Genomic DNA, 19,104 nt, shown 5'->3' with positions numbered 1-19,104 from the left:
GGTTATAAATAAAGAGATGTTGCCTGTACGTCTGTAGAAGGCAGGGGAAAATGCATAGGCTCCTTTTGAGAGAACTAGCTTATATTTTACATTGTACAAAGTCCCTATTATCTGGAACTCAGGCAACTGGAGGTCTCTCAACTAACTGGTATGCCTGAAGGATAACAGAGATTTTGCTTTTGGTGGGTTTTGCAGCTTTTTAACCACTTGAGGACCCCCCTAAAGACCAGGCCATTTTTCACAAAAAGGGCCACTGCAGCTTTGAAGCCTTGCTGCAGGGCCACACAACACAGCACACAAGTGATTTCCCCCTCCCCCTTTTTCTCCCCACCAACAGAGAGCTCTGTCTGATCGCTCCCCCAATGTTTGTTTCATTTTTAATAAATATTTGGCTTATTTTTCAATAAAAGTGTGCTTTTTTTTCAGTGTCCCCTCCCTCCCCCTGCCAGCCTATCACTGTGATCAGCAGTCATAGGCTTCAGCCTATGACAGCGGATCACCCTTGAGCCAACGGAGGGGACAGCCGTGTCACACGGCTGGCCCCCGTACAGCACTGCCTTAGATCACAGCGCTGTACAGATCTACTAGATGGTGGTTTCGCTGTCTAACATTCTCCCAGCGCCGATCGCCGCTTCAAGACTAATGGCGGAGCTCTGCTCCATCATTTATGTGGAGATGTGCAATCTCCTGCACCCCCACCCCAAGGACCTTTCGCCGATTAGCGTTAGGCGGTCCTGGGCTGCCGCCGCATCCACTCCCGTCGGCGTGACACGGTCGGCAAGAAGTTAAATACTTACCTAGCCTCCAGCGACGTCGAGCAGCCTTCCTGCAGCATGTAGCTGGCTCCTAGCAGCTTTAGGTGTCCGTGCACACAAACTCGACGTCATGTCACGTGACTCAGTGCAGGTTAGGTGAAACGCCGGCTTGCATGCATGAGGGAAGCTTAAAAGCCACTAGGAGCCCCCTAGGTGCAGCAGAAAGGCTGCTACATGTCGTTGGAGGCTCGGTAAGTATTTGGGGTGGAGGTGTTTGTACTTTTTATGCTGGTTGCTCAAGCAACTGGCAAGTGCATGTATCCGGCATCAGGTGATCCCCGCCAGTGCCAGATACTGGGCACTCTGCTGTACTTTTTAAAGGGACAAATAACAGTCTCCCTTGTTGGCAGCCATACTACAAAACTTAATTGTACCACTCACCTTGACTATCGAATTTCATCCAGGCAATGTCATCTCCCACACACTGCACTTTCCAGCCAGGCAGTGACGGCCGCATCATTGCCAGATTAGTTTTTCCACAGGCACTTGGGAAGGCAGCCGCGATGTAGCGTTTACGTCCAGCTGGGTTTGTGATACCCAAAATCTAATATGGGAAAGAAACCCCATAACAAGAATGTATAGTAAGAGGAAAGGGATGTCTCATGAAACAGAAGAGAGAGGGTTTAGTGCAGGAGAGAGTATACAAGGTGCTAGAAGCTCCTCTCTCACCAGCATGTGCTCCGCCAACCAGCCCTCATCCTTTGCGATTCGGGAGGCAATACGCAGAGCAAAGCATTTTTTCCCCAACAGAGAGTTTCCTCCGTATCCGCTACCAAAGGACACAATTTCACGGTTGTCAGGTACATGAGCAATGATTGTCTTTTCAGGGTTGCAAGGCCAGAAATTCACGAGAGGGGCTGCTCAAGACAAAAGGAGACAACATTTTATACATAAGATATATATATATTCTTAGTATCAAAGCCCAAGATATGACATAAGTGAGGGTTATTTCTTACCTTTCAGAGGAAGAGGCTGCCCCACAGAGTGTAAACATTTCACAAATTCCCCATTTCCCAGTGCTTGTAAGACAGGTGTGCCCATTCGAGTCATGATGCGCATGCTGGCCACTACATATGGCGAGTCTGTAAGCTGTACTCCATACTTAGACAGTGGAGAACCAACAGGGCCCATGCTGAATGGTAGGACATACATAGTTCGACCTGGCAAAGATGAGAGAATTGCATTTTACATATGGTATCCGGTACCTGGAATAAGTGCTACGGTGTTCTGCTGACCACATGTCTAGAGAGAAATAATCTGATAATAATAATGATTCACTAAACCGATTTATGAAAAATCATACTGTACACTTAAAGTGACACTGAAGCAAAAAAAAAAAAAAAGTATGATATAATGAATTGTATGTGTAATACAGATAATTATTAGAACATTATTAGCAAAGAAAAGAGTCTCATATATTTATTTTCAGATATATAACTTTTTTTATAACATTGCATCGTTCTGTCATATTTGCAGTTTACAAACCACACTCTATTTTAAACTAGGAAACAGAGCAGAAATAATGAACCTTTTGAACTTTCCTGCAGTAAAGCCTTATCTGAAGCCATGTCTCACTGTTTCTTTGATGTATAAGTACTTCAGAAAATAGGACTGTCTCTCACCCAAGTTGGGTCAGAGAGCTCAGAGAAGCTCTTTTGCATAGATAAGTGAAGTTTTTTTTAACTCTTCCTGTACTGGAAAACAATGAGACTATTTTATTTGTTACTAATGTTCTATTTCTTAGCTGTACTATACATATAATTCATTACATCATACATTTTTTTTCCGCTTCAGTGTCACTTTAAGGCCCTAATTAAAATTAACGCGTTGCATTGAGTTGCGTCACGTCACATTTTGGTAATGGGATGGAAAGTGAACCAGCTCAATGCAACGCATTAAGTGTAAATAGGGCCTCAAGTGTAAAGCTGCGTACACATGTGAGATAAAAATCTTTGGATTTCTTATGTCAATTCACAAAGAACAGAACTTTCTGTTAAGCAAGTAAAATGTGCGGTATTTTAAAGACCCATCTGGACTTGCCATTAACTTTTACCCTGCAATAGCACTGCTAGACAAGGCAGAAGAAGTGCTGAAGAAGTGCTCTACATAGAATGTTATATGAGGTATTCTACCGACTAAGGCCTGATCACACTTTATAAATAAAATATGAATGCATTTTCACTCATGTCATCCAATTCGCTGCGTGCATCGCGGAATGCGGCATAACACATACATCAGCAGCTGCAATACAATTCAACAGGAAATCGTATTTGCCATTTGCTAAAATGTTCTCAGCGTTAAATCGTCAATGCACCACTGTACTGTGAAGGGTAACACGAAAGTCTATAGCCTGGTACACACAGCCAATTTTACCACTTCTATGTAGTATGAGGGCCATCGCATTTTGAATACTATATACAAATTGTGTAGGTAAGCTCTCACATCACATGGATGTGGTAAAACTGGCCAATCCAAACTGTATGGGCCAGTGCACACCAAAAACCTCTAGCAGATCCTAAAGACGCTAGAGGTTTTTGAAGCAGATTTCAGAGCGATTCTAGGCATGTTTAGAGACGTTTTCTAAACATGCCTAGCATTTTTTGGAGCGTTTTTGTGTTGCAGATTACAAATATTGTTACAGTAAAAGCTGTTACTGAACAGCTTCTGTAACAAAAACGCCTGCAAAACCGCTCTGATCTAGCGTTATTTGGAGCTGTTTTCCACTTTCCTATACTTTAACATTGAGGCAGAAACACCTCAGAAATCTAAAAAATGCTGCAGCCCCCAAGTTTGCGTTTGTGGAAAAAACAAACCGCTCTGGTGTGCACCATCCCATTCACTTTCATTAGCCAAGCGGTTTTCTCCCTGCGTTTTAAAAAACGCTCCAGAACCGCTCTGGTGTGCACCAGCCCTAAGTGTGTAAGCACCCTTAGCAGTATGTGAGAACAGCCAGCACTGTACATAGTGTAAACAAGCTATATCGGTAGGAACAGTACAGGACAGTGTCAGTACCAATGTGAACTCATAAAGTGATACGCACCTTTCATACAGCCAGGAAAGCGATCATTCTTTTCTCTCTCAAACTGTTGAGGGGACATCCAGTTTCCCAGCTGTCCCTTCACTCCCTCCACAGGAATTGGCACTGTGTCCCTCTGGTTGTCAGTTACTATAACCGTCTTACTCTCAACCCGTGCTACATCTTTCGGATCAGTTCTTGCCAGCCAGCTTTTGAGTATGGTAAATATAAAGAAAAAAAATTGTAGAAAATATAAATAAATATAAAAAAGCTTATTATATATGACAGCTATTGAGATGCAGGATAAGAAAAGAGAATCGACCATGTGATATGAAGATGGAAGAGCCATAGGAGAGACAAAGCTCAGGCCGCTGAAGAGGAAAGACATAGAAAGGTTTTCTAATTAGATGATGTAGAGTTATTGTGGTCACAGTATACACTTCTCAATAGCGGCATCCTCACCAGTCGGAGTACTTATGCAGTTTCTTCAGCATCCCTTCTTGTTGTAACATAGTCACAATAGTGTCATTTTCTGTTGCAGAACCATCACATATGTGGATGTTTTGGGGATCACAGAGCTCAGCTCCTCTGATGACGAATTCCCGGACAGCTGGAGGGAGGCGTTCCATCTGCGCATTGAGCGCCTGTATAGCGTGTGCATTGCGGCATCTTACCCTCTGTGCCTCCACCCATGCTTTAACTGCTCGGGAGCAGGGCCTGTGCAAGGAAGAGTGCAATAATTACTAGATTTGTCAGCCAGACATGCATGTAGTGCAGGACTAAGCAGTCTGCACACAGTACCCAAGGAGCTGATTTACTAAGCATGAAGAACGCTGAAGAACATAAGGCTATGCAGGGGGTTTAAAGAGACCCTGTAGTAGGTCACTTTCTTCCTGTCTTACAGTTAGCTGTATACTTTAAAGCCTCAGTAGAGCCATAGCAGAGGCAGGATTGGGAGTGGCTGTGCTTCTGAACCAGAAAGTCCTGCCTAACATGGTCACTCACAGAGGCTCCAAATTGTATTTACTAACCTTTCAACAACTTTTGATGCATTCTGATATGACTCAGGTGAGAGTTGAAAACTGCTCCCACCTATTAGCAGACACCTTTTATGAGATCTAGACAAGATATACTGTGTCCATTATGTTCTCCAGTATTCCCCAATCTTAGTAAACTAGAACCTTTGTTACCTCTGAACTGATGGAAAAACAACAACAAACCATTGAAAGCAAAACACAAGTTGGGATGCACTGTATGTGCCCAGAAACAAGCTCAGCACACAGAATACACAAACAGGAGACCACCTAATAAAACAAAGTCAGGTGAGATCGAAAATGCATAATTCTTATTTCTAGTGGTACTGAGACTGGTGGTATACCTGTAAAAATAAAAGAGAACCAGTGGGAAATCACTCCTCGTTTTCAAACTTACAACACAATGGCTGAACTCCAGGCAAGCATATAAATACACGGACAAAGCACTGTTTATAGATCTAAAATGTCTTTTGTGATTAAAATTTTCTCCATTCGGTTTGATGATTTACATAACCAGACAGCAGTACCAGCAACCTGGCTCTGTCCTGGGCACTCCAGCAGACAAAGTAGAGCATGCTGGGCAGACAGTGCAGAGCAGAAGCACAGTGATGAGTCTTGTAAGAAAGCTTTCAGAGTAAGACTGGCAGTGCACTGATGTCAACAGTACTGTATATTCTGGCGTACAAGACTAATTTTTCACCCAGGAAAATCTTGTCAAAAGTCGGGGGTCGTCTTATATGCCGGGTGTCGTCTTATAGGACGGGTGCTGAAACTTCCGAGCCGGACTGGAGAATCTGCGGTTGCCGCATATGGTGGGGGACCGTATGAAAGCAGCAAGGGCGGGGCTGTACAAGTAGTCTTGGAGACAGAGATTGCTGACCAATCCAAGCAGGGTTTGTTTACAACAACCATCCAGTCGCCGGTAAGGTACATCGCTTGCCGTGATTGGCTGATTGTTGTATACTGGGCACCACATACAGTACAGCACCAGTATCTGTACCTGTTTATACAGTATAGCACCAGTGCATACAGTACAGTATACAAATGTCCAACAGTCAAGAGCGGTAGTCTTATACGGCGAGTATATCACAAAATTTAAATATTAACTGGAAAAGTTGGGGGTCGTCTTATATGCCCAGTCGTCTTATACGCCGGAATATACGGTACTTCCTTAGATGCATATGAGGTGAGGTACAAGTGTCTCTGCTGGTGGTGCAGGACAGGTAGTAAGGATGGTGTAAAATGAGCTGATGACTGGTATACAATGGATGTAGGGAACTGAAGCTTCAGCTGTAATGGAAGGTCCTATTGTATTCCATCACTCAAATCACAGGACTGAGTTTTGAGTCAGTTTATGTTGAAGGACTCATGCAGTTCTCAAGCTTATTACAGTTTAAGAACCATACACACACTAGACCTTGACAGCTGAAGTGATTGCTTATGATTGTCTTAGCCATCAGTCTGTCCAGGCACCTCCCCTCTACTGTGCTTGGCATAACTCGGGTATGCAGCAATCACTAAGTCAAGAATTTTTTTCCACTCACTGAATCAACCTCACTCACAGTGGAATACGCCCGCCTTGCTTTTCCCCCACTTAGTACATTGGTTGTGATTTCAGTGGGAACATGGGAAAATTCTCTAGCTTTTCATTGGTTAACCAAGTCACGTTTTTTTTAAACATCACATTACCTAACTGACACAGCTGGGGACACAATTCAGCTGTATTTTTAATGCAATAATAACTGTGGAGTTTTATAAACCGATTGGAATCTATATTGTGTAATTGTGCAATGTGCAGTGGCATAGGGCAGTATTTAAAGTGGCTATTCTCTGATTATAAACAGGTTTCCTAATGTCTGCATGTAAGTTTAGGACAGTCATGCTGTGCATAACTTTCCTTTCCTGTTGACATCCAAGTTGTGTAGCAGCCATTTGGACATGTAGCTGGTGCCTGACTATATGCTGCACTCCGAGAGAGGTGAATGGCAGCTTTCAGGTTTTCCAGTGTTTACCTACTGCTGTATATGTATTCTGGATGTTTTCATTCTAAAACAGGCCTCCAGGTACAAAGATATCCTTGACAGGGCCCAGCAGCTTTTCAATATATCTGCAGATGTGTATAGCAAATATCTCGGTTTTTAATTACGTTTTAGAGGCAGGCATTATTGCAGACTTGTTGTGACATGGGGTACCTTCTTGTTTTCTGTATGACTGCTCTAGCCATTGTGCTACGCTCATACAAACTATAAACTGCTCTAAACAGAGTGATATTTACTTCTGACACATTCAGCCTGGCCTTCCTCAGATATGGAAAAATGTAGCCAGTGAATCAATCTATAGAGAGACATTCCTTCACTGGGTGCAGTGGGCAGTGCATGAAGTGCCCAAGCGGGGCCCCAGTAGATTCCTGATGTTGGATGTGAAACCAGCTGTAGACATGACTGCAGCTCAGCCTCACCCTATGAGAAGGATGTCCCCAATAGATCATTTACCCAGGCATCCTGGTTCCAAGGCTGGATTTATAATTTCCGTGCCCCCCAGCCCCATCTTCTATGTGTATCATCCATGTACAGGAGCTCTTTCTTCCCTTTTTCACATGTTGCTCACAACTTTCAGCCTCCTCTTTATATAGGAACTCCTCTTTCATATCCAGGTGCCCCCTTGGGCTGCTGCCACACAAGGCCTGGGCCTTTGTGTCCTTTCCAGAAAACCGGCCCTGCCTGGGTCTCATTTGGGTGTGCTACTTGTATAGGCGTAGTGCTAAGGCTGTCTAAAAATTAGCTTTTAACTAGATTCACAATAGGGCTTAAAATGGTCTGTTTAATGGAACAAGCAGAGGATCCGTTCAGATATGTGCCAACCTGTCCATTTGGTCCAGTATCCGACGCAGTGATGGAACTCAAAGCCCCGTCCTGCACTTTGTTTGTATAAACTGCGCTCCACGGAAAAGCACTCACAAATGTAAAAACACACAAGTCCTTAATAGGGGATCGCAGCCTGTTTTGAGAGTCACCTCACTCCAATTAATACACAAGTTCACAGACACTTGCTGCGCCTACTTAGTCCTATTCTCCAGCAGAGATAAGACCCCTACAATGAAGACACAATAGAGAAAACGCACATAGTGCTCAGCACTGTTTGGGACACAATAATAACATCCACCGCGTGCAGCACTCCACAGGGACGTGCCTTCACCAATGGGGACAGGGACAGCGTTCCCCCCTCGTGAATCCACTCACCAAATGGCTGCTTGTCAGTTTGCACGTAGTGTATATATAGTGATCCACGCTCCTCAGTCTCCACTTAAGACTTCTTTATTAAAAGCGATAAAAAGGCATTCCACAAGAATTAGGACATCAATACAACCTTCGGCCGTGGATACGAGGTGCTCCGTCCTTCCTGGTTTGCCTATAGTTCCGGATTGTCAGCGTGCTGCCTGGCTCCGCCCTGCACAAAGTCCCGTCCTGCACAACTTTTCTGCACACCAGACAGATGTCTGACATGCTGACATGTCCGACACAATGCACACAATGCAACTACTCTGATCCCAGGAGGAGAGTGACAGCAGATGCTCTAACACCATCCACAGCACGAACCCATTCAAGTGTGAACTCACCCATACCACCAGATGTACCGTATTTTTTGGAATATAAGACATAAGTGGGGAAAAAAAAGTCACTACGTCTTATAGTTCAAATGCAGGGAGTTCCTGACTTTTGAATGCCTGCCAATACGAACCTCCATGTTGGGGACTCCCTGTACTGTGCCCATGCAAAGGAGGACACAGGGGACAAACTGAGGACACGGGGACACCAAGGGGCATAGAGGAGGACACAAGGGAGACACAAATGGCATAGAGGAGGACAGAGGCTGACACAGCAGGACAGAAGGGGGACACAGGAAAACACGAGGTACAAGGGGGCATGAGGTACAAAAGGGGCATAATCCACAAGATGCCCCTTCACCATGGATGCACCAGGTTTAGTATATATATTTTTCCCCTGGTTTTGTCCTCTAATCCTAGGTGCAGCTTATGGTCAAGAGCGTCTTATAGTCTTAAAAATAGTTATTAAGATGCAATGGTGCAGAATGTATGAATAAAATATTTATCAATGCATGTGGTGAAGTGCAAACACATTCCCTTCCTTCCACTATGAGTACAAACATCAAATCAGCAACACCCAATCTAAGCAATTATCATTAAATGAAGTAATAACTAGATCTTTGTAAGGATTCCCAGTCACAGGCGGAACGAATGCCACTGCAGGAACAGACTGGCCTCCTGTTCCTCCCAAAACATCCAACAAGCAGCACGTTATTTGGATCATGCTTTGCTTATTAAACTACAGCTACAAGTATTGGGTCTTAGCAACAGGACCACCAGTACTATTTTCCTCCAGGTCTTAGCAAGCAGCTTACATAAACTGGATACACACCATCCAATTTTCTCTTCAGATCCTATTTCCGATTGAGAAAATTATCTAACCGGACAAACAAAATATACAGTCTACCAACTGCCATCAACCGATCCCAGCTCACAATCAATCTCTTTCTCGTTCAGAAGTAGATCTAGCATGCTGAAAAATATTGATCGAAGTACTGGCTATCGTTCCATGCGTATCTTCTTTCAAATCATTTGTGATAGATACCCATTCAGAAATATGATAAATATGAAAAGGAATTCGAAAAAATTGCATACGTGTGTATGATATCTTTCTTTATCGCTATCAGATCTGAATATCGATCTGATCTGATGTGAAAGCTGGATGGTGTGTACCCACCATTAGTGCAAGCATTGGATAGGCTGCTCAATACACCAAACAGCTGATTTCTATAGGCACTTTTATGTTGCCAATTTCCAGTCATACAGTCATCTTATTAATGCACACCAGATACATTTCAAGCCAACACTGTTTTGCATGCGTTATGCAAGAAGAAAGCACAAAAGCAAACCTCCCTGTTTACCATGCATGAAATAGCGATGTTACATACATTAAGTTACAGCATACAGTTACGTGCTATACATGATCACTCATACCCGCCAGAGGGCCTCAAGAGCTATTTAACTGTTTGACAACGCTGATACTTTCTATAAGCTAGTTATATAGAGCAAAGGTCACGGTGCAATATACTCGAGTGAGATATCTATTGAAGGGAATGCCAAGTGACTAGTGAAAGGACTGCTAATCTCTACAGCACCTATGCTTTTATAAAGTCCATAGAATTTACCGGTGAGATTTATATACTGCCTTGCAGATGGATTTAACTGGATTTTCACTTTGTTTCCAGGCAGGACTTCAGCTTCTTATCACTAAACTCTGCCCTGTATAGTCTATGTGAGATTGTAGCCCAGGAACACAGTGACCTACATTACCAGTGTGGAGCTATGTAATGTACCCACCCAGCTATGTACTGCACCCCTCAGCAAACAGGAACCACAAGTGCAGTCACATGGCTATTCTTTAACAATCATCTACTTTGTCACTATCCCTGGTGCCTATGGGCTTTATCTATCCTTCACATTCCATGCCAGAAAAACTCTATTCTCCTGCATGGCTCACGTTTATTTTACCTTCTGTAAAGTAGCCCATACTCTGTACGATCCTGATTGTACAATCTTATCCTGTTTTAAGGTGCCCATACATTACTCGTTTTGCGGCATCGATATCCAGCCAATTCTATCATAATGATCAAATCTGGCAGAGATTGATTCTGCAGCATAGCCACCTGATTGATAGATTTCCAGCCGAAAAGAACGATCCAGCATGCTGGAGAGATTTTGCTGGAAAGGGATCGCACGATGCTGAGCGGCGATACCGGCGTTTGATATTATGATGGGCGACGGACCTGAGTCAGGTCTCCCCATTGCATAACGTGTCCCCCAGGCCCGTAGTGAGGGTGGAAGTAGCTTACCTGTCCGCTGGAGCGAGTCCTGAGGGCTTGTGCCAGTAATAGGAGAGCTGCTTACACACTCATCACGGGCCCTGGGAGGAGGGACACAGGGGGGACCCTGGCAGGCAGAGGTGGCAGTGCCAGGTACATTTCCAGTAGATTTCATACTGTGTGCAGTGTGTGGGCAGGAAATAGATACCTCTCTGAACAGATTCAATCAGAGACTGGGATCCATTAGATGGTCAATATGGTGGCCAGCAAGTATTGTATGGTCACCTTTACCAAATCTGTGTAGCAGAAGGTGTAGGCGTAACTAGGGGGAGCAGTCTCTGTGACCGCAGGGGCGCCCAGAGCTGTAAGGGGGCCCCAACTACTACTTCATTTCCTCTGATAAAGGGGTCCATGCTTCAGATCAGGCGTTTTTGTGGCTACATTTGTTATGGGTCTGAAAATTGCGATGTCCACACTTGTTTTATCACCCTTGCAAGATGGGCCCTTAGGCTGTTAGGGTCACAAAGGAAGGAAAGGGTGGGAACATTGCGGGGCCCTACCAAAGTTTTGCTGGGGGCCCCATAATTTGTAGTTACTCCCCTGATGGCTAGCATAAGAGATGACAAGGTATATTGCCAGCAGTGGCTATGCCTTACCCGGATATTGCAGCTCTGCTCCTTATTACCTTCTCTCAATCTGAAGACTGCAGGGGAATTTGTCATGAAGGACACAAGTAAAGTGCATGCATGCTGTGGCCATACGTATGAGGCCTACAGCAACATACACTGTTATTTTATTAGAGCTCGAATATTAATCCTCTGGTTCATGCCCTATGTCATATCTCAGTAAGGTTGGTGACCTATGTTTTACTGGACAATGTCTGCACAGTTATATAAATACAGCGGACCATACAACATCTAGCTATAGTGTGCCCTCCTGCGATGCCAGGGCAGCAGAGTTACCATCTTTACTACTTCACAGATGAAAATGAGATAATCACGTGTCAATTTACAAAATTTGCAGCAATATTCACACAACAAAATGTGAGTTTATTTATCTTTATTTAAAGTCTCCGCATTGTGAGGCTTTTCTACAAGCAAGTACTATTTTCTCTTAAAAATAAACAATTAGGCAGTGATTGCCTGAAACCAGGAGTAAATCTTATGTTTGCATAGTCAGTCTTGTTTTTTTAAGGCATGTGGAATAGCTACACCTATTCATAGATCAATATTATAAATAATAATAATATTTATAAATAAAGACCTGAGTAGTGATGGATTCTAACTAGAATTCTGTAACTTTCCCCAGTTCATCCTGTTTTGCTGAACGCGGTAATTATAGCCTAGCAGTAGCACACCTCGGTGACCCTTACCCCTACACTCAATAAACAACATGCAGAGAGAGCTAAGGTCATCAGCAAGATATGCAGAAACTCGGGATAAACATGTATTCAGCATTTACTTGCTCTACATCTTAGCCTATATTTGCCCAAATGTCACGTCACTTCGGATTGTGCACTTCTAACACATTAGACCACACATAGATGGCGGGTTCATCAAATGAGAAGTGGCATAATGATATAGAAGCTAAGTGTTCACTATGCTTCTCCAGTCGCCTACAAGTCATTTATTTTTTATGTAACTTTTCCGAACATGATTGTATATGTGGAAAGAACACTGATTCATTTCACATCATTTCAGAAATGCATTTTGAAGATAACCATATATATATATATATATATATATATATATATATATATATATATATATAGGTGCTGCAAACGTCTTTTGAGGTGTGAATAATTTTGGCTTGCATACAAATTGTATGAAGCATGGAACTGAGCCAATCAAAATTGACAGGAAGTGCATTAAGGTGGCCACTAATAATACAATTTGCCCAACAATCGATTACGAATGATCCTTCTCATGAACGATTGTAAATGATTAGTAGTTTGGGACCACTAATGGACAAAAATCTCCCAACCAATCTGATTAGATTGACGGGATCGAACCGAAATTCGGATCGATTTCATTAATCTGATCGGACTGGTTAGGTTTTTGTTTGTAATCGATCATTCGCCAAATTGTATCACTAGTGGCCACCTTTAAATTTGCCCAATTCAAAGCAGTGTACAATTTGCATGCGACCTAAAATTCTTAAAGTGTACCTGTAGGGAAAAAAAGGTACAGGGTATTTTTCCCCTGTTCCCCTCCACCTCGTCGTTCCAGTGCTGGGAGCCCTCAAAGCTCTTTGACAACAGCTTGTTAAACAGTCCATAAACATGCGCAGTCGCACTGTGCGGACTCAGGATGTCTCGTGCCTGTGCAGTAGCTTGGGGCAACGCGGGCTTGGCTTTTTCCGCCAACTGGGCTCATGTTTTTTTTTTGCCGAACCCAAACAACTCTGTGCTACTGTGCAGGCTCGAGGTGTCTGCACAATGTGTCTGCGCTTGCTCACGGCCACAAAGTTTCAGAGGGTTCCGGTGAGAAGCGGAGGTCTGGAGGAGGACATGGGAAGCCTCAGGATTGGAACCAGAGGCTTCCCTCAACCGAGGTAAGTATGTCACTTTTCCCTTTGCCAAACTTGCAGGTTGTTGACCGTCTCTACTCAGAGAGTTGTCATCTAAAGCCTAGGTTATTCCCATGTGGTACACGTACCCAAGGAGGTACTTACGGTAGGCTCAGGTGCTACCTGATCTTCTTGCAGTCAATTACAGTACATTTTGAGATTTAGAAAAATGGTAAATCATATAAGAGACTTGAGGAAAAGAACATAGACTATTTTGCAAGGTAGTGTTCTGTGGTAATCGTATCCATGCATTTCACTGCAATGTCTTGAAAAAATGGTGCATTCTGCAGTTTACCCACAGACTGCCTAACACGTCTGTTACATAGAAGAACAGTAAGACGTGTAATATGTATTGTGTGTGCGTGTGTTAAGGCATGCAGCTGTATAAAAAATGCAGGAAGTATCCTACTCCCTAGGAAATGTGTACAGATATCTGTGATAGAATACTGAGAAACACACAAAATGCAACACAACACAGGAAATACTCAGAAATACACACTTATAATACATGCTTTTTTCAGAATACAGGTATGGAAGGACCCATGCAATTTACCCTTTAAAGATCCTGGTTTCCAACACTGCTGGCACCTATAAATTAGAAGTTATGTACACTGCTGTCAGCACCTTCCTGATGTCCTGTTATTGCATATTTTACACAATGGTTTCTGATCTTGAGAGAAAACTTAATATCAGACAAAGGAATTATAGACAAGCTCTTAAAGGACAACTGTATTGAGAGAAATATGGAGGCTGCCATATTTATTTCCTTTTAAACAATGCTAGTTACCTGGCCATCCTGCTGATCCTCTGCCTATAATATTATTATCCCTAGACTCTGAACAAGAATATACGGATCGGGTGTTTCTAACATTATTGTCAGATCTGACAAGATCAGCCACATGCTTGTTTATGGTGGGATTCAGGGTCCGTATCAACTAGCCTCCTCGTGCGGCTGCAAGACACGCGGCGGCACTTCCTGGTCTGCTAGTATGCAGATGAATCCCACAAGCCGTGCATGGATTAGCTGCCTCCCGCACGAAAAAATGCTGCAATGTCGCCTGAATCAATAAGGCAAACGATATGGACGGCGGCAGCATTATCCCATGTGGCAGAGTTTCCCCGCGCAATTTTCTTGCCTGATTTGGCCTGATTTCCGCAGCAGTGGAAATTAGACACTCCTGTAGCCAAATAGATCAGCAGGGCTGCCAGGCAACTGGTATTGTTTAACCACCCTGGCGTTCTATTAAGATCGCCAGGGCGGCTGCGGGAGGTTTTTTTTTAAATAACAAAAAACTATTTCATGCAGCCAACTGAAAGTTGGCTGCATGAAAGCCCACTAGAGGGCGCTCCGGAGGCGTTCTTCTGATCGCCTCCGGCGGCCAGAAGTAACACGGAAGGCCGCAATGAGCGGCCTTCCGTGTTTTGCTTACTTTGTCGCCATGGCGACGAGCGGAGTGACGTCATGGACGTCAGCCGACGTCCTGACGTCAGCCGCCTCCGATCCAGCCCTTAGCGCTGGCCGGAACTATTTGTTCCAGCTGCGCAGGGCTCAGGCGGCTGGGGGGACCCTCTTTCGCCGCTGCTAGCGGCGGATCACCGCAGAGCGGCGGCGATCAGGCAGCACACGCGGCTGGCAAAGTGCCGGCTGCGTGTGCTGCTTTTTATTTCTACAAAATCGGCCCAGCAGGGCCTGAGCGGCAGCCATCGGCGGTGATGGACGAGCTGAGCTCGTCCATACCGCTAAGATGGTTAAGGAAATAAATATGGCAGCCTCCATATACCTCTCACTACAGTTGTCCTTTAACACAGTTTTTTCAAATGATTATTTCATTTATTTAAAGTTATCCAATATCCATATCAGACATATTAAAATCAGTGCTGTGGAGTCGGTACAAAAATCATCTGACTCCAACTCCACAGTTTATGAAACCACCGACTCTGATGCCAGGTAGCCAAAATTGCTCCAACTCCTTGACTCTGACTCCACAGCCCTTGCAGGACAACGGAGTGTGTACAAAATCATCCAACTCCGAATCCTCAGTTGATGAAACCACCAACTCCGAAAAATTGCTCCAGCTTCTCAACTCTGACTCTACAGCCCTGATTATAATACATGCCCTCTTCGTTTCTAATGCCTCTTTCAGACAAGAGGCTGAACTCTGCACTTGTCATCTGCCACCCACGAGTGCCATTTGGGTACAATTTAAAGTAAACCAGAGACGATGAATGCTGCCGATTTGATACTTAACGGGGGCTTCCTCTACCCCCATAAGCACGTGAGTCCCTCACCTTCCTCCCGCGGTCTTTTGTTCAGCTGCAATCAGCCCCGGTAACTGGCTCGGTCGCGCCAGTCGTGGTCTTCTGCGCATGGTTAGATGCGATTCCATGGGGGGGGGGGGGGGGGGGGGGGACATACAATCTACATGCAGATAGCTTCTTGGCCAAGTGTCAAACCTGGGACTCTAGAACTACTAGGTGAGAGTCCACAATGACAACACGTTGCCCGTTATATCAGTCTGAAAAGGGTTAAATTGCTATTGCTAAACCTGTGGGATTTCACTGAACCACAGTGAGAGCCACTACCTTCAAATGTTACAACCTCAGACCAGTTCAGAATCCTACCAGGTGTGGCCAACCCACTGCACTTATTCATGGATGAGTGGCAAGGTGGAGACATCTGCTAACCAGGAGAAACAGCAATACTCATTACATACTTAATTGATTACTAAGATTTGTGAAAGATGTTATATGGACAAAGTAAGTTAAAAAAACTGGACAGCAAAGGCCCCAGAACATCTGGCATAAAGTTACTACAGCATTTCACATAACACCATACCAACAGTAACGCATGTTTGTGCTAGTGGATGGTGTGAGAATGCTTTGCAGCTTTGAGGCCTTGAAAGCTTGCCATTATTGATGGAATTATGAATAATTCACTGTACCAGAACGTGTTCTACTTGACTATCTGTCACTTGTGAGGCAGACAGACATAAAGCAGTTGTGTGGCAAATCTACCTGTGAGTGACTGGAGTGAGTCAAATGTTAAAATTTGGACTGGCCTAGTCAAAGATATGACTTAAACACAACAAATATTCTGTGGCAGGACCTAAAGAAAACAGTTAATGCACTTTAATTAAAGCCAGTCTGGAAATACTGTCTGAAGACTAGAGGCAGCACAGTGGTGTAGTGGTTAACGCTCCTGCCCTGCAGCGCTGGGTGCCTGGTTCAAGTCCCAGCCAAGGCAACATCTGCAAGGAGTTTGTATGTTCTCGCCATGTCTGTGTGTCCACACCCCAAAAACATACAGATAAGTTGATTGGCTTCCCCCAAATTGGCCCAGATTATGGTACATACACTACACGATACATACATAGACATATGACTAAGGTAGGGATTAGATTGTGAGCCCTTTTGAGGGACAGATAAGTGACAAGACAATATACTCTGTACAGCGCTGTGTAAGATGTCGGCGCTATATAAGTACCAAATAATAATTAAGTACTATAAGTACTAAATAACATAGATAAGAAAGACTAATGCCAAATTATAGGATGTGCAGGATCTGCTTGGCTGCAATTATTGGTGCTAAAGGTAGCATAACCAGTTTAAGTTTGAGGGGGAAATTACTTTTTCATAGGAGAAATGGCAGATGAGGATAATACACCAGGCAACCTAGGCAGGTGTTTGGGGCCTAGTGGATGTCAAAGGGCCCACCTGCCACCTTCTTTAACCTCTCTCCACTGCAGCTTACCAAACGTACCACAAAGGGGCTCCTAATTTACTACCTTGTCTAGGGCCCTATTACATCTTAATCCCGCTCTGAGTGATAGGAGTGTTGGATAATGCTTTTCTTGACATAGCTAAATAGTATAAAGCCTGTGTTATGTGTTTATGCAGGTTTTCTTTGTCTCCTTTGTCTCATATCACACTACACAAGATCAGGAACAAAATATACAATAAAAAGGAAAATCCAGAAGGTAAATACTAAGTACAACAGAAATACAAAAAAACCTTGACATTTGTAGAAATCACATATAAATACAACCTGGAGAAGCCTGAGCTGCTAATAGGCATGTAGGAATACTAGGAAGCTGTGATAAACATGGCAGTTGTACCTTTCCCCTCCTTTTCTGACTAATGACAATTCCATCAGTGGTTTAAAGACATGGCATCAAGATAAGTGAGAACTGGATGTTCCTTAGAGAATGTAGGTGACAGTGACCTGGCCATATAGAGAAAGCTGAATTCAGGAATGGAATGGTCATAGCCATGACTCTCCAGCCAGAAGGCCCAGCTGATGACCCTGCACAACAAGTTGTCATTACATTCCTTCCTGGAACAGCTTATTGTAGTCAACAGAAAGGTTATGGTGCAAAACCTGCTCAGCTAACCTCTGCTGGCTTCTGAATAGGGACTGTCACCTGATTGTCACAATCATAACAACCAGTTCTGACTGAAGCTGCCTTTAGTGCCCTGTGAGATGCACTTTCTGGTAGAAGACAAAAAGCAACAAACTTGAGTATAATGTCAGATTTAGCAAGGGATGATCAGGATTCCCTGGCAATCAGAGCTGTGAATAGAGCACTGTTATAGTATGCTAAAATGGTGATCAGAAGCGTCATTCACCTAATGGAATACCCGATGTCCACTCATAACCAGTAGTTCTGGCCAGGAAAAGTAGCAATTCCTATGTGATCCATTATACCTTCATTATGGCCATGCATGGCTGCTTTTTAAAGTGGAGCTAGATGTCTGGAGAAATGGCATGGAGAGTCTGAGACAAACACCACAATTCTCTATTATTTCCTATAGTGTTTGCCATAATGAAAGTGATGAATGCCATTTGATGATCATGAAGTAATGATCACTCTGACTGGAACTTTATGGTGCAGCTATCATCACTAAAATGATGCTAAGTAACAGCAACGTGTGATTATGGTAAAGTGTAAGTGCTGATCTTCAGCCAGTCACCACTTATATCAATCCAAAAATACTATTTTAGAAAAAATAATGGTACCTTATCTGTAATAGTTTGCTCATATATGAAATAAACCCACATAAACCTGGCATGGTATGTTTGCAGTAACCATGCAGCTTATGTGACTTCCCAATAATGACATCTGCACAGCTAGGATGTCTGGAATGGATCATCATGTACCCTGATAAGAAGGTGACCTCTCACTGCAGAGAACACAGCTATACTCCTATCCTGATGATGCCATGAATGATAGCAGTATGCAGTGGACTGCACGCGTGTATTTGCTGTGAGAAGCACTAGGCTATGCATTCTGCCCCAGCTCTCTGTGTGCCCTGAACTGATATTGCCCCCAGCCACATGCACTTACCCCATAGTGCGCACTGAGAAGGATGGCATGTTGGCGGCACTGGAAGAGCACAGGAGACAGCGGCTCACTGAGATCCTGCAGGATGAAGAGAGGAGGGATACACACCGCGCAGGGAGGGACTGGGGGAAGGGACACCACCAAGAGGCAGGACCACAGGGTTTGTGGTGGAGAAATTGGACTAAAGGTCTTGTTTGTCTCTCGAGTGTTACATCCTGTATCAGCACTACAGCGCACACACACACCCCATGTCAGCGTGTCACCATGCCTGTCCCCTCCCCGTCACTAATTTCCTAGAATAGCTGCCGGTATTCTCCTCGGCGGCCATTGGCTGCTGGCTACCGAGCCCCTGAGCCGTGCCCCCTCCCCCGCCCCGGCTAAAAGCTCCAACTCACTTTTGGAGACTTGTCATCCGGCGGGTCCTGCCTCCCTGCCACCCCCCTCCC

At 44.1% G+C, this 19,104-nt stretch overlaps 1 protein-coding gene across 1 annotated transcript in view; it reads right to left on the bottom strand.

Annotated features, from left to right (window-relative positions):
• Positions 1-18,836, bottom strand: part of PCK2 (phosphoenolpyruvate carboxykinase 2, mitochondrial) — a 28,211-nt gene extending 9,375 nt beyond the window's left edge. The window contains exons 1-6 of the mRNA XM_068242441.1: positions 18,662-18,836; positions 4,294-4,548; positions 3,856-4,040; positions 1,772-1,975; positions 1,485-1,672; positions 1,197-1,359 (exon numbers count right to left, since the gene is read on the bottom strand). Of these exons, the coding sequence (XP_068098542.1) occupies positions 1,197-1,359; positions 1,485-1,672; positions 1,772-1,975; positions 3,856-4,040; positions 4,294-4,548; positions 18,662-18,690 (1,024 nt within the window). The 5' untranslated portion in view covers positions 18,691-18,836. The remainder of the gene's footprint in view (positions 1-1,196; positions 1,360-1,484; positions 1,673-1,771; positions 1,976-3,855; positions 4,041-4,293; positions 4,549-18,661) is intronic.
• Positions 18,837-19,104: the final 268 nt, after the last annotated feature.

This window comes from Hyperolius riggenbachi, chromosome 1, assembly GCF_040937935.1.
Source record: "Hyperolius riggenbachi isolate aHypRig1 chromosome 1, aHypRig1.pri, whole genome shotgun sequence".
Taxonomy (NCBI): domain Eukaryota; kingdom Metazoa; phylum Chordata; class Amphibia; order Anura; family Hyperoliidae; genus Hyperolius; species Hyperolius riggenbachi.
This window is presented reverse-complemented; position numbering and strand designations above follow the sequence as displayed.